Below are 27792 nucleotides of genomic sequence, written 5' to 3'. Positions count from 1 at the left end.
TAATCCTATGACTGTAAAAAAACAATTACAGGTTTTCATCTCACACTCATGTGGCAGGATGATAGAACCTCCTTGGGTGGCTGCTGTCTACTAACTTACTATCTGATTCAGGTAATCAATTAGCTGGACTTTAGTCCTGAAGGTGGGAAGTACAGTGCCTGCATTCTGGATGAGTGGGTATGTTGCAATTTAGGTCATCTAAGCTGTAATATCAGCATGCCTCTGGCAAGATGGTGATTTACTAGTGATGGTGAAAGTTTCTTTTTTTTATGGGGGACAGTCGATGTTAAAAATTAAATAAAAAAAAATATCCCAGCTTTTACAGCTGCAAGGTTTATATTAAAGCCTGCAATGAAGTTAATGACAGGCACTCAAATACTCTATGTAGTCCTCTTCCCAATTATATAGGAGGATCTGATGATTTCATATAAGAAGATTACACTGACAGTAATACTGTACATACTTTTTTTTTTTTTTTAATGCACCAGCTGTATCCCACCAAGGCAGGATGACTTAAAAAGAAATATGAAGTTTGTCTTTTTATATTTAGTAATCTATACAGGACAAGAGGTTACTAGCCCCTTGCTCCTGGCATTTTAGATGCCTCTTACGTCACAAGTGGTTTACATGGGAAGAATTTTTTTTTCCACTTCCTCAGGGAGAAAATTGAGATTCATTCCCACAGCCTAGCCCCAGGCCAGGTTTGTGTAATGAAAAAATGTAAGGCTTCATGATTTTTCGTGTCAATGTTTGACACATTAAAGTCTAGTAATTACAGGTGATAAATTTGTGCATAACACTAAAAATGTTTTTTCTGAAAACTTTTTTCAATAATTTTTTCTTCTTAGCTAACCCTAAGTTTCAATGTTATTTACAAGAGTTTTATATCATGTGTGGTTTTTATGAAACAGTGATGAGGCAGCACTGAGTAGGTCACAGTTTTAATTCCAAGAGAGATTTGATTTCACATGATCCAACAAGTCATTCAAAGGCTAAAAATGAGTGTGAGAAACTTAAAAGTGCTATGATTTTTTTGAATATTGTATGTGTGATGAATTGCTGCTCACATGGACATGCATACCTGGTTAAATACAACAATTATTTTTTAATTAATTAGATTATGTATTGGTGGATAAAAGGTTGATGGGTAGGCTGCAGGATGTACATGTTTATAGAGGGGCAACTGATATATCGGATCATTATTTAGTTGTAGCTACAGTTAGAGTAAGAGATAGATAGGAAAAGAGGAAGGTGGCAACAACAAGTAAGAGGGAGGTGAAAATGTATAAACTAAGGGAGAAGGAAGCTCGGGTGAGATATAAGCGACTATTGGCGAAGAGGTGGGCTAGTGCAAAGATGAGTAGCGGGGGGGGGGGGGGGGGTTGAAGAGGGTTGGAACAGTTTTAAAAATGCTGTATTAGAATGGGGGGCAGAAGTTTGTGGTTATAGGAGGGTGGGGGCAGGAGGAAAGAGGAGTGATTGGTGGAATGATGAAGTAAAGGGTGTGATAAAAGAGAAAAAGGTAGCTTATGAGAGGTTTTCACAAAGCAGAAGTGTTATAAGAAGAGCAGAGTATATGGAGAGTAAAAGAAAGATGAAGAGAGTTGTGAGAGAGTGCAAAAGGAGAGCAGATAGAGTGGGAGAGGCACTGTCAAGAAATTTTAATGAAAATAAGAAAAAAATTTGGAGTTAAACAAGTTAAGAAAGCCTAGGGAAAGCATGGATTTGTTAGTTAAAAACAGAGTAGGGGAGTTAGTAGATGGGGAGATGGAGGTATAAGGTAGATGGCGAGAATATTTTGAGGAACTTTTAAATGTTAAGGAAAAAAGGGAGGCAGTAATTTCATGCACTGGTCAGGGAGGTATACCATCTTTTAGGAGTGAAGAAGAGCAGAATATAAGTGTGGGGGAGGTACATGAGGCATTACGTAGAATGAAAGGGGGTAAAGCAGCTGGAACTAATGGGATCATGACAGAAATGTTAAAAGCAGGGGGGGATATAGTGTTGGAGTGGTTGGTACTTTTGTTTAATAAATTTATGAAAGAGGGGAAGGTACCTAGGGATTGGCAGAGAGTATGTATAGTCCCTTTATATAAAGGGAAAGATGACAAAAGAGACTGTAAAAATTATAGAGGAATAAGTTTACTGAGTATACCAGGAAAAGTGTACGGTAGGGTTATTATTGAAAGAATTAGAGGTAAGACAGAATGTAGGATTGCGGATGAGCAAGGAGGTTTCAGAGTGGGTAGGGGATGTGTAAATCAAGTGTTTACATTGAAGCATATATGTGAACAGTATTTAGATAAAGGTAGGGAAGTTTTTATTGCATTTATGGATTTAGAAAAGGCATATGATAGAGTGGATACAGGAGCAATGTGGCAGATGTTGCAAGTATATGGAATAGGTGGTAAGGTACTAAATGCTGTAAAGAGTTTTTATGAGGATAGTGAGGCTCAGGTTAGGGTATGTAGAAGAGAGGGAGACTACTTCCCGGTAAAAGTAGGTCTTAGACAGGGATGTGTAATGTCACCATGGTTGTTTAATATATTTATAGATGGGGTTGTAAAAGAAGTAAATGCTAGGGTGTTCGGGAGAGGGGTGGGATTAAATTATGGGGAATCAAATTCAAAATGGGAATTGACACAGTTACTTTTTGCTGATGATACTGTGCTTATGGGAGATTCTAAAGAAAAATTGCAAAGGTTAGTGGATGAGTTTGAGAATGTGTGTAAAGGTAGAAAGTTGAAAGTGAACATAGAAAAGAGTAAGGTGATGAGGGTATCAAATGATTTAGATAAAGAAAAATTGGATATCAAATTGGGGAGGAGGAATATGGAAGAAGTGAATGTTTTCAGATACTTGGGAGTTGACGTGTCGGCGGATGGATTTATGAAAGATGAGGTTAATCATAGAATTGATGAAGGAAAGAAGGTGAGTGGCGCGTTGAGGTATATGTGGAGTCAAAAAACGTTATCTATGGAGGCAAAGAAGGGAATGTATGAAAGTATAGTAGTACCAACACTCTAATATGGGTGTGAAGCTTAGGTGGTAAATGCAGCAGCGAGGAGACAGTTGGAGGCAGTGGAGATGTCCTGTCTAAGGGCAATGTGTGGTGTAAATATTATGCAGAAAATTCGGAGTGTGGAAATTAGGAAAAGGTGTGGAGTTAATAAACGTATTAGTCAGAGGGCAGAAGAGGGATTGTTGAGGTGGTTTGGTCATTTAGAGAGAATGGATCAAAGTAGAATGACATGGAAAGCATATAAATCTATAGGGGAAGGAAGGCAGGGTAGGGGTCACCCTTGAAAGGGTTGGAGAGACTGGGTAAAGGTTGTTTTGTGGGCGAGGGGCTTGGACTTCCAGCAAGCCTGCGTGAGCGTGTTAGATAGGAGTGAATGGAGACGAATGGTACTTGGGACCTGACGATCTGTTGGAATGTGAGCAGGGTAATATTTAGTGAAGGGATTCAGGGAAACCGGTTATTTTCATATAGTCGGACTTGAGTCCTGGAAAGGGGAGGTACAGTGCCTGCACTTTAAAGGAGGGGGTTGGGATATTGGCAGTTTGGAGGGATATGTTGTGTATCTTTATACGTATATGCTTCTAAACTGTTGTATTCTGAGCACCTCTGCAAAAACAGTGATAATGTGTGAGTGTGGTGAAAGTGTTGAATGATGATGAAAGTATTTTCTTTTTGGCGATTTTCTTTCTTTTTTGGGTCACCCTGCCTCGGTGGGAGATGGCCGACTTGTTGAAAAAAAAAAAAAAAAAAAAAAATGTCAAGGAAAATCATCATCCAAAACCTGAAGTGCACTATGCAATTGCATTTTTATGTAAAATTTTAATAAAAATGAACTAACTGATATTATTAACTTTAAAAAATGCAGTATATAAATTAATTATTGCAATTAAAACAAAATAAAAAATTAGTCTTCTGAATAACTTATTGCTAACACATTAAAGAATGAGTTTGATTTTTCGTAAATATTTTTAATCAATCAATACCACAAATTATTTTGTACTATTACCTTTGTAATGGCTTTCATAACTTTAACATCAGGAGTTTTTTCTATAAGACCAACTAATATTGTCCCAATGAAAGCCTTCCTCATTTCCACACCCATAACTCCAACACGTTTTTTTACAAGATCAAGTGAAAGTATCAACAGTTCACTGCCCACTGGAATGAAAAATATACAGAGTAATTAAAAACAAAGTACAGTAAACCTTCTATTTAACGGACTTTGAAAATACAAAACAAAATTTGCTGGGTCAACAGATTTGGAAACAATGGATGTAGTCTTTTGGTCTCATCACTGTCACACTCAACCAAAATTGCCATTACTGACCACCTGTTCCACCCAATTAGTCCGTTAAACAAAGGGTTTGTGTATTACAAATCTTCGTATGTAAAAAATGTACATTCATCATAATCTTTCAGGTAAAGATGATTTGTTAAGAACTGTGTGGTATAAATACCTGAACTGGTATCTGTTGAAGTATGACTAAGATGATCACGAGCCATGCGCTGCAAAACCTTCATAAAAGGCATAATAAGCCTATCAATGTAGCAAGGATTGTTTTGGCATGCTGCTTTAAGTATCATAAGAGTGCCAAATAATGATGTTGGTGAAGCATTGGCATTTTTCTCGTATGTTGTCAGACCCTCAAACACAATTTTGGCTATTCTTGAATATAAGTCCTCTAGTTCCTCATATCTTGATGCTACAGTAGCACTGGTAGGTTCTGTGGGGAAGGATGACATGAGTCGATCCAACAAGGAATGGGTGAGGCGCACAACACGAGAGTTACTACAAGTCATACAAGCTACCAGCCCACGAGTAAGACCACGCATAGCACTCAAGATCTGTTCACGGCGTAAAGTTCCAATGAGGTAGGTAAAAACTTCCAGTCCAACGCAAACATTTGCTAGATTTGGTTGTGCAGATTCCAGATTTAGGAATAGCTTGTCCAACCAAGCTAATTTAGGATCAGCATGGGGCCACATATCTGGCTTCAAAGCTCTTTTGAGAAGACATACACAGCGTCGCGACAGAGCTTCACCGGGAGCCACTGTGCCAGGAGTTGCCGTGCTCTCATTCACTTGACATGCTAAACGCAGCAAAAAGTATACAACAGCATCTGCATGGCTTTTCTCCATTGGTTTTGTGACATCAACACTTCCTCTTGAACTCCCTCCTATTGACACCCTGGCGCGTTTTGCTTCTGGTCCATCAGTTGAGGATGATCGCTTTATACTACCAGGTTGTTGTAGCTGATGAACTAAAGTGTCACATCCATTATCACTCTCTGCCTCTTCCTTTACTCTTTGCTCTTCCCACTTGATGCACACCTGAAAAGTTATAATATAAATTATGTAAATGAGAATGTGTGTAATTTTGTAATGTATAGTACATGTAATTACCTAAATAAGTTTTCTAAATGATGTGTTCTACATCTTGGGCCCTTCATTAAACTTCTAGCAAACATGAATTATCATTTATCAAGATTATATTTGGACATCTGTATATTACTTTTTTGTGTCACTGTCTAATTTATCCACTTCCTCAGACAACAAAAATGAGAGAGGCAGTAAGAAAATGCTGAGGTCATCAGTATCACAAGTAATCTACATTATCACTTTAACATGTATAGATCATAACAAATAAAAGTTTTCACACAATTCAGATGTCTCATGGAGTGTTGTAGAAGGAGGTAAAGTGCTGAGGCATGCTGTGGGAGGGAGGAAGTGAAGATTGAGGAAGAGAGCAGCAATTATCAGTGTGAAGAGTGGCTAAAACATTCTCTCCCTCACACCAGTGAAGACTACATAATTGTCCTCTCATGAATAAATCATAAAGTTGCTTCTAGGTTACATAATAAGCCAGTTATATTAAAACCGCCACCATCTCCAACACTATCAAAGACATTACTAGAGCTAAGAGGATTAATGCCAGCCCTAAGGAGAGTGTGGTCTTTTACAATACCCTTTGTAGTACTTGTGATAAAGTATATGTGGTTGAGATGGCTAGGAATCTATCCACTCCTGTGCATGAACAAAAATATGCCTGAAACACCAATATCACCAGCAATGCCTGCATTCTGCACTGCAACACAGCTTCACACTAATTGGATTGGCCCATGGCAAGCAAGGTTATCCATGAAAAAGACAGGAATAGAAGAGAATGCCTTGAATTAGCTCATTCATATTACAGATACTATCACCCAGAACTGAGGAAGTTTCAAGTTGGCAGGACCTCTGGCTCACATGTTCCTCAGCATATACCGCCCTCCTGATCTGATATAATAAGGTTTGCACCTCACACCACATCACCTATTCTCCCAGCAATACATGCCTAGAATGATCATGTACTCTCTATAGACTTGAAAAAACTTGGCCTCTAAGCAAATAATTGTCTTGTTTCCATTCTGCCATTGCTTTTTTTATCAGTCTGTCCATTTTACATTCTTATTTCCAGGTCCTGCTCTCATCCAAATATTCCTCATCATACATAACCTTAATGCCAAATCTGTGCTGTCCTATATTAAAACAAAACAAAAAAAATAATTGAACAATGCAGTAGACTTAGGTATACACAGTACCAGTTCATACTATGCAAGTCATATTCTCACCCACCATTCCCAGTCTGGTATTTGTCAAACATATTAGAATGTGTAGCAGTACCAGTAGAACCATTAAACTGCATTTCAAAGGGACAAAGTGGATGAGGCTAACTTCATCTTTTTTCACAAGTCACTCAAACTAAGGTCACAAGTACTGTACTGTAATAACTGCATTTGGAATGCAAGAATTTACTGTGTAGTGAATATAGAAACAAAGGGAGTTGCGAATAAGGTGCTCAACATATCTCCCTAAAGCACAACTCAACAAAATGGATTTGAATTGGATAAATTCAGGTTTAAAGTGGATATAGGAAACCACAGGTTTGGCAATGAAACTGTTGAGAGGAACAACCATAAAGTTTGGGTACAAACATGATTAACCCTTTGAGGGTCGACAGGCCCTCTCCAAGACTCGTTCTCAGGGTTGGCCAAATTTAAAAAAAAAAATTATTTTTTCTCATGAAAAGATAGAGAATCTTTTCCCAATCATATTGACACCAAAAGTATGAAATTTGATGGAAAACTTACGGAATTATGCTCTCCCGAAGTTAGCTGTCTCGACGATGTTTACGCATCGGCGATTTTGTCCACTTTGAGCCCTATTTTCGGCCAATTCCAGTGTACTAGTCGACAGAAATCATAACTATTTCTCTAGAACTCTATTTTTTCTATTGAATGAGTACAAGAAACCACCCATTCACTGATTTCAACTATCCAATACAGTGGTCAGAATTTTGCAATTTAGCCAATTTCACACAAATTTCAAAAGATGCCAATTTCCAAATAGGGTCCAGAATAAACAAGAAAGACATTCCTGGCACTAAAATAACATTTCCTCTGTTCGTTAGTCACATCCCCAGGCCCCTCTTATATTTCTTTGGCTTTCCACTTTTTATTCTTACAAAAAATAAAAGATTTACTGTTATGCAGACCGCTGCATTAGCGTAGAAATGGTATAAATAATATCAGCGCACTTGTGAAAGAATATTAGACTCACCAGTTGACGTGTATTGGACGCTTGGCATGATTTGTTTACTTTTGAGCTTTGGTAAAAATCGAACATTTCTGCTACTTTGAGCTCAATTTCAAGGTACTTTTCATTGTAAAACCAGTCAAAATCATCTCAATTTCTGTAATATGTCTTCCATTCTATAAAATGAGACCAAGAAAACTAGAACACAACAATAAATACCATACGAAAATACTGTGCAAAGTCGCTGTTTTATTCCAAAAACACGGTCAAAGCTTTTTTTTTCTCATTATGCACTGTGTGCTGCAGGATTTTTTTTATACTGCGCACACTGACCACATTGACTCATTCTTTCATATGTATGCCTACCATCTTTCTCCCACTAGATTTGAGGCCGCTAGAATTTAGGCGTACTATTATTTTTTATTTTTTTTTTATTATCGCACTGGCCGATTCCCACCAAGGCAGGGTGGCCCGAAAAAGAAAAACTTTCACCATCATTCACTCCATCACTGTCTTGCCAGAAGGGTGCTTTACACTACAGTTTTTAAACTGCAACATTAACACCCCTCCTTCAGAGTGCAGGCACTGTACTTCCCATCTCCAGGACTCAAGTCCGGCCTGCCGGTTTCCCTGAATCCCTTCATAAATGTTACTTTGCTCACACTCCAACAGCACGTCAAGTATTAAAAACCATTTGTCTCCATTCACTCCTATCAAACACGCTCACGCATGCCTGCTGGAAGTCCAAGCCCCTCGCACACAAAACCTCCTTTACCCCCTCCCTCCAACCCTTCCTAGGCCGACCCCTACCCCGCCTTCCTTCCACTACAGACTGATACACTCTTGAAGTCATTCTGTTTCGCTCCATTCTCTCTACATGTCCGAACCACCTCAACAACCCTTCCTCAGCCCTCTGGACAACAGTTTTGGTAATCCCGCACCTCCTCCTAACTTCCAAACTACGAATTCTCTGCATTATATTCACACCACACATTGCCCTCAGACATGACATCTCCACTGCCTCCAGCCTTCTCCCCGCTGCAACATTCATCACCCACGCTTCACACCCATATAAGAGCGTTGGTAAAACTATACTCTCATACATTCCCCTCTTTGCCTCCAAGGACAAAGTTCTTTGTCTCCACAGACTCCTAAGTGCACCACTCACTCTTTTTCCCTCATCAATTCTATGATTCACCTCATCTTTCATAGACCCATCCGCTGACATGTCCACTCCCAAATATCTGAATACGTTCACCTCCTCCATACTCTCTCCCTCCAATCTGATATTCAATCTTTCATCACCTAATCTTTTTGTTATCCTCATAACCTTACTCTTTCCTGTATTCACCTTTAATTTTCTTCTTTCGCACACCCTACCAAATTCATCCACCAATCTCTGCAGCTTCTCTTCAGAATCTCCCAAGAGCACAGTGTCATCAGCAAAGAGCAGCTGTGACAACTCCCACTTTGTGTGTGATTCTTTATCTTTTAACTCTACGCCTCTTGCCAAGACCCTCGCATTTACTTCTCTTACAACCCCATCTATAAATATATTAAACAACCATGGTGACATCACACATCCTTGTCTAAGGCCTACTTTTACTGGGAAAAAATTTCCCTCTTTCCTACATACTCTAACTTGAGCCTCACTATCCTCGTAAAAACTCTTCACTGCTTTCAGTAACCTACCTCCTACACCATACACTTGCAACATCTGCCACATTGCCCCCCTATCCACCCTGTCATACGCCTTTTCCAAATCCATAAATGCCACAAAGACCTCTTTAGCCTTATCTAAATACTGTTCACTTATATGTTTCACTGTAAACACCTGGTCCACACACCCCCTACCTTTCCTAAAGCCTCCTTGTTCATCTGCTATCCTATTCTCCGTCTTACTCTTAATTCTTTCAATTATAACTCTACCATACACTTTACCAGGTACACTCAACAGACTTATCCCCCTATAATTTTTGCACTCTCTTTTATCCCCTTTGCCTTTATACAAAGGAACTATGCATGCTCTCTGCCAATCCCTAGGTACCTTACCCTCTTCCATACATTTATTAAATAATTGCACCAACCACTCCAAAACTATATCCCCACCTGCTTTTAACATTTCTATCTTTATCCCATCAATCCCGGCTGCCTTACCCCCTTTCATTTTACCTACTGCCTCACGAACTTCCCCCACACTCACAACTGGCTCTTCCTCACTCCTACAAGATGTTATTCCTCCTTGCCCTATACACGAAATCACAGCTTCCCTATCTTCATCAACATTTAACAATTCCTCAAAATATTCCCTCCATCTTCCCAATACCTCTAACTCTCCATTTAATAACTCTCCTCTCCTATTTTTAACTGACAAATCCATTTGTTCTCTAGGCTTTCTTAACTTGTTAATCTCACTCCAAAACTTTTTCTTATTTTCAACAAAATTTGTTGATAACATCTCACCCACTCTCTCATTTGCTCTCTTTTCACATTGCTTCACCACTCTCTTAACCTCTCTCTTTTTCTCCATATACTCTTCCCTCCTTGCATCACTTCTACTTTGTAAAAACTTCTCATATGCTAACTTTTTCTCCCTTACTACTCTCTTTACATCATCATTCCACCAATCGCTCCTCTTCCCTCCTGCACCCACTTTCCTGTAACCACAAACTTCTGCTGAACACTCTAACACTACATTTTTAAACCTACCCCATACCTCTTCGACCCCATTGCCTATGCTCTCATTAGCCCATCTATCCTCCAATAGCTGTTTATATCTTACCCTAACTGCCTCCTCTTTTAGTTTATAAACCTTCACCTCTCTCTTCCCTGATGCTTCTATTCTCCTTGTATCCCATCTACCTTTTACTCTCAGTGTAGCTACAACTAGAAAGTGATCTGATATATCTGTGGCCCCTCTATAAACATGTACATCCTGAAGTCTACTCAACAGTCTTTTATCTACCAATACATAATCCAACAAACTACTGTCATTTCGCCCTACATCATATCGTGTATACTTATTTATCCTCTTTTTCTTAAAATATGTATTACCTATAACTAAACCCCTTTCTATACAAAGTTCAATCAAAGGGCTCCCATTATCATTTACACCTGGCACCCCAAACTTACCTACCACACCCTCTCTAAAAGTTTCTCCTACTTTAGCATTCAGGTCCCCTACCACAATTACTCTCTCACTTGGTTCAAAGGCTCCTATACATTCACTTAACATCTCCCAAAATCTCTCTCTCTCCTCTGCATTCCTCTCTTCTCCAGGTGCATACACGCTTATTATGACCCACTTCTCGCATCCAACTTTTACTTTAATCCACATAATTCTTGAATTTACACATTCATATTCTCTTTTCTCCTTCCATAACTGATCATTTAACATTACTGCTACCCCTTCCTTTGCTCTAACTCTCTCAGATTCTCCAGATTTAATCCCATTTATTTCCCCCCACTGAAACTCTCCTACCCCCTTCAGCTTTGTTTCGCTTAGAGCCAGGACATCCAACTTCTTTTCATTCATAACATCAGCAATCATCTGTTTCTTGTCATCCGCACTACATCCACGCACATTTAAGCATCCCAGTTTTATAAAGTTTTTCTTCTTCTCTTTTTTAGTAAATGTATACAGGAGAAGGGGTTACTAGCCCATTGCTCCCGGCATTTTAGTCGCCTCATACGACACGCATGGCTTACGGAGGAAAGATTCTTTTCCACTTCCCCATGGACAATAGAAGAAATAAAAAAGAACAAGAGCTATTTAGAAAAAGAAGAAAAACCAAGATGTATGTATATATATATATGCATGTGCGTGTCTGTGAAGTGTGACCAAAGTGTAAGTAGGAGTAGCAAGATATCCCTGTTATCTAGCGTGTTTATGAGACAGAAAAAGAAACCAGCAATCCTACCATCATGCAAAACAGTTACAGGTTTTTGTTTCACAGTCATCTGGCAGGATGGTAGTACTTCCCTGGGTGGTTGCTGTCTACCAACCTACTACCGTACTATACCGTACTAGTGTATGTCAAAAACCCTGGGTCATAAGCCGTACTAGTACGGCCTAAACCCTCAAAGGGTTAAGAACTGTCAGATGAGTACTGGATCTGTTCAGCATGGTCCAGTGCTCTTCTATTGCTTTTATTTATTTAGTTTTTTAACACATCGGCAGTCTCCCACTGTGGCGAGGTGACCTAAAAAGATGCAAGACTGCCAGTCACTCAACGGCAGTCTTCCCAGAGGTGCACTGACATTGCACTTCAAATGAATTCTCCAAACTCTTCACTTCTCCCTGAGAATGCAGGCACTGTACTTCATATCCCAGGGACTCGAGTCCAGCTAACTGGTTTCCCTGAATCCCTTCATAAATATTACTTTGCTAACACCAGAACAGCATGTTAGCTCATAAAAACCACTTGCCTCCATTTACTCCTAACACAAACTTCCTGGATGTCCAGCCCTTTGCACTCAAAACCTCTTTTACAACCTCCCTCCAACATTTCCTTGGGTGACCCCTTTCCCTCCTTCCCTCCACTTCATTTAAATGCCCTCTAGTCATCCAATTTTGCATCACCCTCTGTATATGTCCAAACCACCTCAACCACCCCTCCTCAGCCTTCTGATATCCAGTCTTTAACCGCTTAAATTTTTTGTTAGTAATATTACCTTGATCTTTCTTATGTTCGCTTTTTATTTTCTTCGTTTACATACCCTGCCAAGTTCATCTACCAGCCTTTGCAACTCTTCAGAATCTCCCAAAATACCAATGTCATTGGCAAAAAAGCAACTGTGACAACTCCCACCTTGTATCAGATTAATTATGTTTTAAGCCCACACCTGTCCCCAACACACCCCAGTGTTCACTTCTTTTACAACCCTCTCTATAAATATATAACAATAACCATGGTTATGTCACACATTTAAAGATTAACTATAGTTTTACATACACAAAACAATGAGAACTAAATAAAATAAATAAATGAACATTTAAATCACTATTACATACCTTTATTGAAGACTCTTGTTGGCTTATGGAAGACAGGGAGGAGAGAGGGAGGACTGATTACTGTTTGGAAGGGATATCCCCCTCCATAAAGACTTCAGGTATCAGAGCCCTCTCTGGGGTTACGTCCCTTCTTTGTCTTTTACTGCCACTAGGACCAGCTTGAGAGTCACTGCACCCTTGTCGCACAAAAAAACTGTCCAGAGCTCTGAAGTCAGACAAGGTTTCGTCACTGAACATGCTGCAGATATGGCTTGTTTGAGCATGGTCAGGGTGATATTTTTCAACAAAAGTTTACACCTCCCTCCACTTTGCACAAATGTCCTTAATCACTGAAGAAGGCACATTCTCCCCTCTCTCTTCCTCCTCCTCTGAACCAATTTCCTCTGCTGTCTGTTGCTGTTCCAGATGAAGGTCTTGCAGCTCATCAGTGGTTAGCTCTTCCCTGTGGTCCTCCACCAACTCTTCCACATCCTCGCCACTCACCTCCAACCCCATGGACTTCCCCAAAGACACAATAGATTCCATTCTGGCAAGCTCAAACACACGTACACCACTCTCATATTTTTCAACAATTTCTTTCTTAACCCATAAACAGTCCAAGCAGATCTACGTTCACATGTGTAGTGCTCCAAAAGTAGATCTAATTTTTTTTACATATTTTCAAATATATATATAAAAAAAAAAGTAGATCAAAGTTTTTTCCACATTTTCAAATGTAAAAAAAAAAAAAAAAAAAAATTACTTTTTTTTACATACTTTCAAATGTTGAAAAAACGTATATATACGTTTGGACCGTTTACGGGTTAAATTCCATCATGTTTCTCACTTTCTTTACTAAGAACTTTCTTTGGGCCCATGGTGGCTTATTTCGCAGTTGCACTCAATAACGGTGGGAGATGGCCAACTTGTTGAGAGAGAGAGAAAAAAAAAAAAAAAAAAAAAAAAAAAAAAAAAAAAAATGGATTATAGCGAAATGTTTGGATCAATGAGTGGAGGCTTCCTCACTCACCTAGACTGACTCACGAACGCAGCAGAGCGGTGGGTGGACACGTCTAATATGGCTGATCTCCAGAATAACGGCTGATAACTGGGATAGAATTTCGGCCAAAACAGCGGGTGAAAACCAATCTGGCTGATAACCAGAACGGCTGATAACCGAGGGTCCACTGTATACATAACTCCTTACAGATTGTAGTCACCTATCACCTATTCCATATAAATGCAACATCTGCCACATTGCTTCCCTATCCACCCTATCATAAATGCAACAATAAATTGGCAGCAATTAACATCAATAAGGCGGACTTTGCTCGTTCAGTACTATGACAAATTTCTTTTATGGCGACTTTCATCTCCAAACCAGTACACAGGCTTTCTCCTCACTAGTCATCTTTGAACAACCCATATTTATCTACTTGGCACAAAATTATATGGCATTAAATAAAGTTCCACTTGAGGGACAAGCAATGGAACAGAACATCTCATCTCACTGCCACATGCAAGCGCACTGCCATGTTATATGTACATGGACTGCTTTATACTGTTTATAATGGCATCAGGTCTGGCAGGCCACAAGGCCAAAAAAAAGTAACCAAGTGGCTTGCTGAGAAAAATATTGAGGTCTTACAGAGACCTCAATCCTATTGGGAATACCTGGAATATTATGAAAAAAAAGATGGAATCCTGCCACATTTCATCCATGTCATGCCTACAGCAAGAGATCAAGGACCTTTGGGTCAACCAATTATCCAGTAATTACTTCAGGAATCTGAGTGAAAGCATGCCCGAACAGCTTCAAATGGTCATCAAGGCCAAGGGGAAGATAACAAAATACAGTGGACCCTCGACCAATGATATTAATCCGTTCCTGAGAGCTCATCGTTAATCGAAATTATCGTTAGTCGAGTTAATTTTCCCCATAAGAAATAATGGAAATCAAATTAATCCGTGCAAGACACCCAAAAGTATTGAAAAAAAAATTTTTACCACATGAAATATTAATTTTAATACACACAAACTGAAGAAGACATGTACAATTACATGACACTTACCTTTATTGAAGATCTGGTGATGACTGATGGGATAGGAGGAGGGGAGACTGTGGATGGTGTTAGTGTTTAGAAGGGGAATCCCCTTCCATTAGGACTTGAGGTGTCAAGTCTTTTTCCAGGGTTATTTCCCTTCTTCTTTTAATGCCACTAGGACCAGCTTGAGAGTCACTGGACTTCTGTTGCACAACATATCTATCCATAGAGGCCTGTACCTCCCGTTTCTTTATGACATTCCTAAAGTGTTTCACAACATTGTCAGTGTCACAATTAAACACTTGTTCAGGTTTCAATTCTTCACTGTCTATGTACTCCTTGAATTCCTGCACATATTTTTCAGCTGCTTTTTGGTCCAAACTGGCAGCTTCACCATGCCTTATCACACTATGTATGCCACTACGATTCTTAAATCTCTCAAACCAACCTTTGCTGGCCTTAAATTCACTCACATCACTAGTTGCAGGCATTTTTCTAATTAAATCCTCATGCAACTTCCTAGCCTTTTCACATATGATCGCTTGAGAGATGCTATCTCCTGCTATCTGTTTTTCGTTTATCCACACCAATAACAGTCTCTCAACATCTTCCATCACTTGCAATCTCAGTTTCGAAAACATAGTTGCACCTTTGGCAAGAACAGCTTCCTTGATTGCCGTTTTCTTGGCCACAATAGTAGCGATGGTTGATTGGGGTTTTGTGTACAACCTGGCCAGCTCGGAGACACACACTCCACTTTCATACATAGCAATGATCTCTTTCTTCATATCCATAGTAATTCTCACCCTTTTTGCTGTAGGGTTGGCACTAGAAGCTTTCTTGGGGCCCATGGTGACTTATTTTGCAGGTGCAATCACCAGAAACGCTGTGATAATATGAAATGTTCCGATTGTATGTTTGGATGGGACCGCGGTGGCTGGCTGGCTTGTAAACACTGGCCACAAGTGGACGCGTCTCAGACGGAACAAATCGTGATGGTCGAGTTTTTTAGTGCTAGCCGAGGCAAAAATTTTGCGTTAAAATGTATCGCTAGTCGGATTTAACGTTAGACGATGCCATCGTTGGTCGAGGGTCCACTGTATTAATTTAAGTACCAAATATTACAGTTTCTGTTCTTTAATGTTTATATTATTGCTCTATGAAGATTTTTGTAATAATAAAGGGGAAGTCTGGTTTATTTTTGTGGGCACTGTATATGGTAGTTGCCTATTACTAGTGTTATAGATAGAAGCTATACCAATAGTTGCTATTTCTATTACAGGTTCATGAAACCTAACAGAGAAATACAGTACATACTGGTGTACCAAGCACAGGTTGCATGCAATAACACTGCTCAACCTAGTGCTTACATAGGTAAATTCACCCCTTCACATCCCTCTTGCTTATTTTTTGTCAGATGTCCTCATCTCTAAAACTACCCTTCATAAACAAATAAAAGATGGTGAATATATTTCTTGTTAATTTATGTAAGGGATGGAAGCATTTATCTCCCCTACCTCACTTACTGCAACACAAGCATCAATTCTAGATACATACCTTCATTTGTTATGATCTATGAATGAATGATAATGTAGTCAGGGAAAGCTGAAGAAGTAGCCACTCTCAGTTGCTCAGCACAAGTGTGTAAAGACAGCAATGATCCTGCACTCTGATAAGGACCAATTCTTTTGGATACAAATCCTTCCATGAAAGAGCAAGAATAGTAAAGAGATGAAGCAAGAACAGAAATCTCACTATATGTAAGCTTCAAAGATACAGAATAAAGATGGCATACAAAAAAAATTACCTCTGCTAAGTCAACTGCTAGTTTCCTTTGGTCCAAATTTGCAGTGGGGGTAAACCCTAATCGATGCATGGCTTGAGTAATATGGTGAGTGAGATGATGCCGGACAGGATAGTACACATTGGCATGTCGCACAACCAACTGCAAAATGTGAACCAGTTGTCCCACGGAGTGTCCTTCTTCAACTAATATTTTACGGGTCCAGTGAGTTAACATAGTATTCCCTGAAACAAGAAACAAATCTTGTAAAAGCTCATCAAGCTATTATCACTCTATACAGTCTAACTCCTAAATTCATGAGCTTTATGGTTCAAGTATAAATCTTTACTGAAGAGATCTAAGGAATATCTTCAATTATGTGTGATGTTTTAGAGGTGCACATTTATTTTTGACTTGGTACATCAATCCTAAATTAAAAACTAACCAGAGGATTTCATTCAGAATGTGCTTATGGCTATCCAGTCTCCATTCACATTAGACATTATTTAAAATTAGAGTAATATTTACAGAGGTATATTATGGCCTCTGAAAAAATGATTCCAAATATTTAACTAAATTTATTACATTGACAGAACTTTGTAATATTTATGAATTCCAGATTTCAGAGACCTCTAAGAATGTAACCCTTATGAATTTTGCAGTCTAATTATGATTATAGCTTAATTACAAAGAATAAACAGAGAATAAAGCAGAGAATTCATAGTGAGGAAATTTGGAGGAGGTGTGGAGTTACTAAAAGTATTAGTCAGAGGACTGAAGAGGGGTTGTTGAGGTGGTCTGGTCATTTAGAGAGGATGGAACAAAGTAGAATGACTTAGAGACCGTATAAATCTGTAGTGGAAGGAAGATGGGGTCGGGGTTGTCCTAGGAAAGGTTGGAGGGAGGGGGTAAAGGAGGTTATGTGGGCGAGGGACTTGGACTTCCAGCAAGCATGTCTGTGTAAGTTAGATAGGAGTCGATGGAAACGAATGGTTTTTGGGACCTGACGAGCTGTTGAGTGTGTGAGCAGGGTAACATTTTGTGAAGGGATTCAGGGAAACCAGTTACCAGACTTGAGTCCTGGAGGTGGGAAGTACAATGCCTACACTTTAAAGGAGTTTGGGATATTGGTTGTTTGGAGTGACATCTAAATTGTTGTATCTGAGCACCTCTGCAAAAACAGTGGTAGACAGCAACCACCCAGGGAGGTACTACCGTCCTGCCAAGCGAGTGTAAAACAAAAGCCTGTAATTGTTTTACACGATGGTAGGATTGCTGGTGTCTTTTGGCTGTCTCATAAATATGCAAGATTACAGGTATATCTTGCTACTTCTACTTACACTTAGGTCACACTACACATACATGTACACATTTATTTATACACACTCTCATCTGAGTTTCCTTTGATTTTATCTTAATAGTTCTTGGTCTTATTACTTTTCCTTTTATATCCATGGGGAAGTGGAATAAGAATCTTTCCTCCGTAAGCCACTAAAATGCCGGGAACAAAGGGCTAGTAACCCCTTTTCCTGTAAAGATTACTAAAAAGAATAAGAAGAAAATTGTCAAAGTGGGAAGTCTGAATGTGCATGGATGTTGTGCAAATGATAAGAAAGAGAAGATTGTGGATGTTATGAATGAGAAGCTGGACGTCCTGGCTTTAGGTGAAACAAAGCTGAAACTGGTGGGAGAGTTTCAGTGGAGAGGAATAAATGGGATTAGGTCAGGGGTTTCAAATAGAGTTAGAGCTAAAGAAGGAGTAGCAATAATGTTGAAGGATAAGATATGGCAGGAAAAGAGGGAATATAAATGTATTAATTCAAGGATTATGTGGAGTAAAATAAAGGCTGGATGTGAAAAGTGGGTTATAGTAAGCGTATATGCACCTGGAGAAGAGAGAAGCGTAGAGGAGAGAGAGCAATTTTGGGAAATGTAGAGTGAATGCGTGGGGAGTTTTGAACCAAGTGTGAGAGTACTTGTGGTTGGGGATTTCAACACTAAAGTGGGTAAAAATGTTGTGGAGGGAGTAGTAGGTAAATTTGGGGTGCCAGGGGTAAATATAAATTGGGGGCCTTTAATGACGTCACCATCCAATAAGTGCCCAGCAAGCAATTCTTAATACGCAGTTATGAATGGGTTGACATTATTTATACAATTATTACTATAATGCAGTAGTCTGCGTAACAGTAAATCTTCTATTTTTTGTGTGAATAAAAATTCAAAATAGAAAACAAGAGTAATATAAGAGGGGCCTGGAGTCGTGACTGATGAACAAAGAAAATGTTATTTTAGTGCCAGGAATGTCTGCATTGTTCATTCTGGACACTTATTTTGAAATAGGCATCTTTTGAAATTTGCGTGAAATTGGCCAAATTGCCAGTTTCTGACCAATTTATTGGGTAGTTGAAATTGGTAAATGGGAGGTGTCTTGTACTCAATCGATAGAACAAATGGAGTTTTAAAGAAATAGCTGTGAGTTTGGTCAACTGGAATATTGGAACTGGCTGAAAATAGGGCTCAAAGTGGGCGAAATCACCGATGCGTAAATATAGCCGAGATCACCAACTTCGCGATAGCGTAAATCCATAAGTTTTCAATCAAATTTCATACTTTTGGTGTCATTACCATTGGGAAAAGATTCTCTTTCATAATTTTTTTTTTTAATTCTTCGACACTGAGAGCAAGTTTGTGAGAAGGGGTCTCGAAAGTCAGAATGGTTAAAGGAGGGATCTGGGATGTGAAGGTATGTTTAAGTTGTCATATCTGAGCACCTCTGCAGAGACAGTGATTATGTACCAGTGATGGTGAAAATGTTGAATGATGAAAGTTTTTTCTTTTTTTTTTTGAGGGTCACCCTGCCTCAGTGGGAAATGGCCGATGTGTTAAAAAAAAAAAATCCTTTTGGCTCCATGTCTCTCTTAACTTACTTCTGTGGCCTCTAGTTTTTCCTTCTGAATGTGGTAAAAAAAACTTTTCTCTATTGAATATTGTTTTATAACCTTATATTGTACTGTATGTTATCATATCTCCTTTTTTCTTTCTGTCAGCCAATGTGGGCATCATTTAGTGTTTTCAACCTCCAGAAAAATTACTACAGCACTAATTATATATTCATCTCCCCCTCATAACAGCTTTCTCTTGGTTTTGCTCATTTCCACTTCTGAATTGTTTATGTGGCTCCTATATTTTGCGACACATTTACTTAAATTTTTCTACCTTATTGATCTTTTTTTCTTTCATCTTCAGACAGTTTTTTCTCCACCATTTCATTAATCATAATGTTCTCTGTCTACCTTTTTTTTTTTAACACGTTGGTCATTTCCCACTGAGGCAGGATGACCCACAGAGAAAGAAAAACCCAAAAAGAAAGAAAAAAAAGCTTTCATCATCATTCACACATAATCACTGTTTTTGCAGAGGTGCTCAAAACACAACAGTTTAGCAGCATATACGTATAAAGATACACAGCATATCCCTCCAAACTGTTAATATCCCGAAACCCCTCCTTTAGAGTGCAGGCATTGTACTTCCCATTTCCAGGACTCAAGTCCGGCTATATAAAAATAACTGGTTTCCCTGAATCCCCTCACTAAATATTACCCTGCTCACACTCCTACAGACTGTCAGGTCCCAAATACCATTCGTCTCCATTCACTCCTATCAAACACGCTCAAGCACGCCTGCTGAAAGTCCAAGCCCCTCGCCCACAAAACCTCCCTTACTTTTTCCTTCCAACCTTTTCGAGGACGACCCCTACTCTGCCTTCCTTCCCCTACAGATTTAAATGCTCTCCATGTCATTCTACTTTGATCCATTCTCTCTAAATGACCAAACCACCTCAACAACCCCTCTTCAGCCCTCTGACTAATACTTTTATTAACTCCACACCTTCTCCTAATTTCCACACTTCGAATTTTCTGCATAATATTTACACCACACATTGCCCTTAGACAGGACATCTCCACTGCCTCCAACCGTATCCTCGCTGCTGCATTTACCACCCAAGCTTCACACCCATATAAGAGTGTTGGTACTACTATACTTTCATACATTCCCTTCTTTGCCTCCATAGATAACGTTTTTTGACTCCACATATACCTCAACGCACCACTCGCCTTTTTTCCCTCATCAATTCTATGATTAACCTCATCCTTCATAAATCCATCCGCCGACACGTCAACTCCCAAGTATCTGAAAACATTCACTTCTTCCATACTCTTCTTCTTCTTTCAACATACCAGCCGTATCCCACTGAGGTGGGGTGGCCCAAAAGAAAAAACTGAAGTTTCTCCTTTTAAATTTAGTAATATATACAGGAGAAGGGGTTACTAGCCCCTTGCTCCCGGCATTTTAGTCGCCTCTTACGACACGCAAGGCTTACAGAGGAAGAACTCTGTTCCACTTCCCCATGGAGATAAGAGGAAATAAACAAGAACAAGAATTAGAAAGAAAATAGAAGAAAACCCAGAGGGGTGTGTATATATATGCTTGTACATGTATGTGTAGTGTGACCTAAGTGTAAGTAGAAGTAGCAAGACGTACCTGTAATCTTGCATATTAGTGAGACAGACAAAAGACACCAGCAATCCTACCATCATGTAAAACAATTACAGGCTTTCGTTTTACACTCACTTGGCAGGACGGTAGTACCTCCCTGGACGGCTGCTGTCTACCAACCTACTACCTACATTCTTCCATACTCCAACTCCCCAATTTGATATCCAATTTTTCTTTATCTAAATCATATGACACCCTCATCACCTTACTCTTTTCTATGTTCACTTTCAACTTTCTACCTTTACACACATTCCCAAACTCATCCACTAACCTTTGCAATTTTTCTTTAGAATCTCCCATAAGCACAGTATCATCAGCGAAAAGTAACTGTGTCAATTCCTATTTTGAATTTGATTCCCCAAAATTTAATCCCACCCCTCTCCCGAACACCCTAGCATTTACTTCCTTTACAACCCCATCTATAAATATATTAAACAACCATGGTGACATTACACATCCCTGTCTAAGACCTACTTTTACCGGGAAGTAGTCTCCCTCTCTTCTACACACCCTAACCTGAGCCTCACTATCCTCATAAAAACTCTTTACAGCATTTAATAACTTACTACCTATTCCATATGTACTTGCAACATCTGTCACATTGCTCCTCTATCCACTCTATCATATGAATTTTCTAAATCCTAAATGCAATAAAAACTTCCCTACCTTTATCTAAATACTGTTCACATATATGCTTCAATGTAAACACTTGATCTACACATCCCCTACCCACTCTGAAACCTCCTTGCTCATCCGCAATCCTACATTCTGTCTTCCCTATAATTCTTTCAATTATAACCCTACCGTACACTTTTCCTGGTATACTCAGTAAACTTATTCCTCTATAATTTTTACAGTCTCTTTTGTCCCCTTTCCCTTTATATAAAGGGACTATACATGCTCTCTGCCAATCCCTAGGTACCTTCCCCTCTTTCATACATTTATTAAACAAAAGTACCAACCACTCCAACACTATATCCCCCCCTGCTTTTAACATTTCTGTCATGATCCCATCAGTTCCAGCTGCTTTACCCCCTTTCATTTTACGTAAAGCCTCACGTACCTCCCCCACACTTACATTCTGCTCTACTTCACTCCTAAAAGATGGTATACCTCCCTGACCAGTGCATGAAATTACCGCCTCCCTTTCTTCCTCAACATTTAAAAGTTCCTCAAAATATTCTCGCCATCTACCTAATACCTCCCTCTCCCCATCTACTAACTCCCCTACTCTGTTTGTAACGGACAAATCCATACTTTCCCTAGGCTTTCTTAACTTGTTTAACTCACTCCAAAATTTTTTCTTATTTTCATTAAAATTTCTTGACAGTGCCTCTCCCACTCTTTCATATGCTCTCCTTTTGCACTCTCTCACCACTCTCTTTACCTTTCTTTTACTCTCCATATACTCTGCTCTTCTTATAACACTTCTGCTTTGTAAAAACCTCTCATAAGCTACCTTTTTCTCTTTCATCACACCTTTTACTTCATCATTCCACCAATCACTCCTCTTTCCTCCTGTCCCCACCCTCCTATAACCACAAACTTCTGCCCCACATTCTAATATTGCATTTTTAAAACTATTCCAACTCTCTTCAACCCCCCCACTACTCATCTTTGCACTAGCCCACCTTTCTGCCAATAGTCGCTTATATCTCGCCCGAACTTCCTCCTCCCTTAGTTTATACACATTCACCTCCCTCTTACTTGTTGTTGCCACCTTCCTCTTTTCCCATCTACCTCTTACTCTAACTGTAGCTACAACTAAATAATGATCCGATATATCAGTTGCCCCTCTATAAACATGTACATCCTGGAGCCTACCCATCAACCTTTTATCCACCAATACATAATCTAATGAACTACTTTCATTACGTGCTACATCATACCTTGTATATTTATTTATCCTCTTTTTCATAAAATATGTATTACTTATTACCAAATTTCTTTCTACACATAGCTCAATTAAAGGCTCCCCATTTATATTTACCCCTGGCACCCCAAATTTACCTACTACTCCTTCCATAACATTTTTACCCACTTTAGCATTGAAATTCCCAACCACCATTACTCTCACACTTGATTCAAAACTCCCCACGCATTCACTCAACATTTCCCAAAATCTCTCTCTCTCCTCTACACTTCTCTCTTCTCCAGGTGCATACACGCTTATTATAACCCACTTTTCACATCCAATCTTTATTTTACTCCACATAATCCTTGAATTAATACATTTATAGTCCCTCTTTTCCTGCCATAGCTTATCCTTCAACATTATTGCTACTCCTTCTTTAGCTCTAACTCTATTTGAAACCCCTGACCTAATCCCATTTATTCCTCTCCACTGAAACTCTCCCACCCCCTTCAGCTTTGTTTCACTTAAAGCCAGGACATCCAGCTTCTTTTCATTCATAACATCCACAATCATCTCTTTCTTATCATCTGCACAACATCCACGCACATTCAGACTTCCCACTTTGACAATTTTCTTCTTCTTATTCTTTTTAGTAATCTTTACAGGAAAAGGGGTTACTAGCCCATTGTTCCCGGCATTTTAGTTGACTTTTACAACACGCATGGCTTACGGAGGAAAGATTCTTATTCCACTTCCCCATGGATATAAAAGGAAAATTAATAAGACCAAGAACTATTAAGATAAAATCAAAGAAAACTCAGATGAGTGTGTATAAATAAATGTGTACATGTATGTGTAGTGTGACCTAAGTGTAAGTAGAAGTAGCAAGACATGCCTGTAATCTTGCATATTTATGAGACAGACAAAAGACATCAGCAATCCTACCATCATGTAAAACAATCACAGGCTTCGTTTTACACTCACTTGGCAGGACGGTAGTACCTCCCTGGGTGGTTGCTGTCTACCAACCTACTATATATATATATATATATATATATATATATATATATATATATATATATATATATATATATATATATATATATATATATATATATTTATATATATATATATATATATATATATATATATATATATATATATATATATATATATATATATATATATATATATATATATATATATATATATATATATATATATATATATATATATATATATATATATATATATATATATATATATATATATATATATATATATATATATATATATATATATATATATATATATATATATATATATATATATATATATATATATATATATATGTAGTAGGTTGGTAGACAGCAACCACCCAGGGAGGTACTACCGTCCTGCCAAGTGAGTGTAAAACGAAAGCCTGTGATTGTTTTACATGATGGTAGGATTGCTGATGTCTTTTGTCTGTCTCATAAATATGCAAGATTACAGGCATGTCTTGCTACTTCTACTTACACTTAGGTCACACTACACATACATGTACACATTTATTTATACACACTCATCTGAGTTTTCTTTGATTTTATCTTAATAGTTCTTGGTCTTATTACTTTTCCTTTTATATCCATGGGGAAGTGGAATAAGAATCTTTCCTCCGTAAGCCATGCGTGTTGTAAAAGTCAACTAAAATGCCGGGAACAATGGGCTAGTAACCCCTTTTCCTGTAAAGATTACTAAAAAGAATAAGAAGAAAATTGTTTTCTTTCTTTTTTGGGTCACCCTGCCTCGGTGGGAGACGGCCGACTTGTTGAAAAAAAAAAAAAAAAAAATATGTATATATATATATATATATATATATATATATATATATATATATATATATATATATATATATATATATATATATATATATATATATATATATATATGTGCCGAATAGGCAGAACTTGCGATCATGGCTTAAATAGCAACGCTCATCTTGCCATATAGGACAAGTGAAAATTTGCGTATGCGATAATTTCGCCAAAATCATTCTGAACCTAACGAAAAAAATATTTTTCACTGTGTTTGTTTAGTATTATATTATTGTAAACAAATCTAAAATATATTTAGTTGGGTTAGGCTAAAATAAATTGTTCTTGTTATAATAAGGTTAGGTAAGTTTTCTAAGTTCCTTTTGGTGCAAAATTATAATTTTTTACATCAACATTAATGAAAAAAATATATCTTTAAACGTATAAGAGAAAATTTTAGGAAGGACTTAATTTTAAATTAGTTCTTGCTAATTGACCAGTTTTACATATTTGGCACGACATATATATATTATATATATATATAGATATATATATATATATATATATATATATATATATATATATATATATATATATATATATATATATATATATATATATGTATATATATATATATATATATATTTTTTTTTTTCAACAAGTCGGCCGTCTCCCACCGAGGCAGGGTGACCCAAAAAAGAAAGAAAATCCCCAAAAAGAAAATACTTTCATCATCATTCAACACTTTCACCACACTCGCACATTATCACTGTTTTTGCAGAGGTGCTCAGAATACAACAGTCTAGAAGCATACACATATAAAGATACACAACATATCCCTCCACACTGCCAATATCCCAAACCCCTCCTTTAAAGTGCAGGCATTGTAATTCCCATTTCCAGGACTCAAGTCCGACTATATGAAAATAACCGGTTTCCCTGAATCCCTTCACTAAATATTACCCTGCTCACACTCCAACAGATCGTCAGGTCCCAAGTACCATTCGTCTCCATTCACTCCTATCTAACACGCTCACGCACGCTTGCTGGAAGTCCAAGCCCCTTGCCCACAAAACCTCCTTTACCCCCTCTCTCCAACCCTTTCGAGGACGACCCCTACCCCGCCTTCCTTCCCCTATAGATTTATATGCTTTCCATGTCATTCTACTTTGATCCATTCTCTTTAAATGACCAAACCACCTCAACAACCCCTCTTCTGCCCTCTGACTAATACTTTTATTAACTCCACACCTTCTCCTAATTTCCACACTCCGAATTTTCTGCATAATATTTACACCACACATTGCCCTTAAACAGGACATCTCCACTGCCTCCAACCGTCTCCTCGCTGCTGCATTTACCACCCAAGCTTCACACCCATATAAGTGTGTTGGTACTACTATACTTTCATACATTCCCTTCTTTGCCTCCATAGATAACGTTTTTTGACTCCACATATACCTCAACGCACCACTCGCCTTTTTTTCCCTCATCAATTCTATGATTAACCTCATCCTTCATAAATGCATCCGCCGACACGTCAACTCCCAAGTATCTGAAAACATTCACTTCTTCCATACTCCTCCTCCCCAATTTGATATCCAATTTTTCTTTATCTAAATCATTTGACACCCTCATCACCTTACTCTTTTCTATGTTCACTTTCAACTTTCTACCTTTACACACATTCCCAAAACTCATCCACTAACCTTTGCAATTTTTCTTTAGAATCTCCCATAAGCACAGTATCATCAGCGAAAAGTAACTGTGTCAATTCCCATTTTGAATTTGATTCCCCAAAATTTAATCCCACCCCTCTCCCGAACACCCTAGCATTTACTTCCTTTACAATCCCATCTATAAATATATTAAACAACCATGGTGACATTACACATCCCTGTCTAAGACCTACTTTTACCGGGAAGTAGTCTCTCTCTCTTCTACACACCCTAACCTGAGCCTCACTATCCTCATAAAAACTCTTTACAGCATTTAATAACTTACCACCTATTCCATATACTTGCAACATCTGCCACATTGCTCCTCTATCCACTCTATCATATGCCTTTTCTAAATCCATAAATGCAATAAAAACTTCCCTAACTTTATCTAAATACTGTTCACATATATGCTTCAATGTAAACACCTGATCTACACATCCCCTACCCACTCTAAAACCTCCTTGCTCATCCGCAATCCTACATTCTGTCTTACCTCTAAATCTTTCAATTATAACCCGTACACTTTTCCTGGTATACTCAGTAAGCTTATTCCTCTATAATTTTTACAGTCTCTTTTGTCCCCTTTCCCTTTATATAAAGGGACTATACATGCTCTCCGCCAATCCCTAGGTACCTTCCCCTCTTTCATACATTTATTGAACAAAAGTACCAACCACTCCAACACTATATCCCCCCCTGCTTTTAACATTTCTGTCATGATCCCATCAGTACCAGCTGCTTTACCCCCTTTCATTTTACGTAATGCCTCACGTACCTCCCCCACACTTACATTCTGCTCTTCTTCACTCCTAAAAGATGGTATACCTCCCTGACCAGTGCATGAAATTACTGCCTCTGTTTCTTCCTTAACATTTAAAAGTTCCTCAAAATATTCTCGCCATCTACCTAATACCTCCATCTCCCCATCTACTAACTCCCCTACTCTGTTTTTAACTGACAAATCCATATTTTCCCTTGGCTTTCTTAACTTGTTTAACCTACTCCAAAAATTTTTTCTTATTTCATTAAAATCTGACAGTGCCCTCCCACTCTATATCTGCCTCCTTTTGCACTCTTCCTCCACCACTCTTTACCTACTCCATATATTCTGCCCTTCTTTATAACACTTGCTTTGGTAAAACCTCTCATTTTAAGCCTTTACCTCTTTATCACACCCTTACGGCCATCATTCCACCAATCCACCCTCTTTCCTCCTGCACCCACCCTCCATAACCACAAACCTGCCCCACATTCTAATACTGCATTTTTAAACTATTCCAACCCCTCCTTCACTCCCATTACTCATCTTTGCACTATCCCACCTTTCTTGCCAATAGTCGCCATATCTCCCCAACTTCCTCCTCCCTTAGTTTATACACTTTCACCTCCCTCTTACTTGTTGTTGCCCACCTTCCTCTTTTCCCATCTACCTCTTACTCTAACTG

At 38.5% G+C, this 27792-nt stretch overlaps 1 protein-coding gene across 7 annotated transcripts in view; it reads right to left on the bottom strand.

Annotated features, from left to right (window-relative positions):
- Nipped-A (Transcription-associated protein Nipped-A) overlaps nt 1-27792 on the bottom strand; it is a 362660-nt gene that overhangs the window by 271772 nt on the left and 63096 nt on the right. For all 7 annotated transcript variants that reach the window (XM_070092733.1, XM_070092739.1, XM_070092738.1 and 4 more), the window contains exons 9-11: nt 16443-16663; nt 4480-5353; nt 4029-4180 (exon numbers count right to left, since the gene is read on the bottom strand). In XM_070092733.1, the coding sequence (XP_069948834.1) occupies nt 4029-4180; nt 4480-5353; nt 16443-16663 (1247 nt within the window). The remainder of the gene's footprint in view (nt 1-4028; nt 4181-4479; nt 5354-16442; nt 16664-27792) is intronic.

This window comes from Cherax quadricarinatus, chromosome 40 (genome assembly GCF_038502225.1).
Source record: "Cherax quadricarinatus isolate ZL_2023a chromosome 40, ASM3850222v1, whole genome shotgun sequence".
Lineage (NCBI taxonomy): Eukaryota > Metazoa > Arthropoda > Malacostraca > Decapoda > Parastacidae > Cherax > Cherax quadricarinatus.
This window is presented reverse-complemented; position numbering and strand designations above follow the sequence as displayed.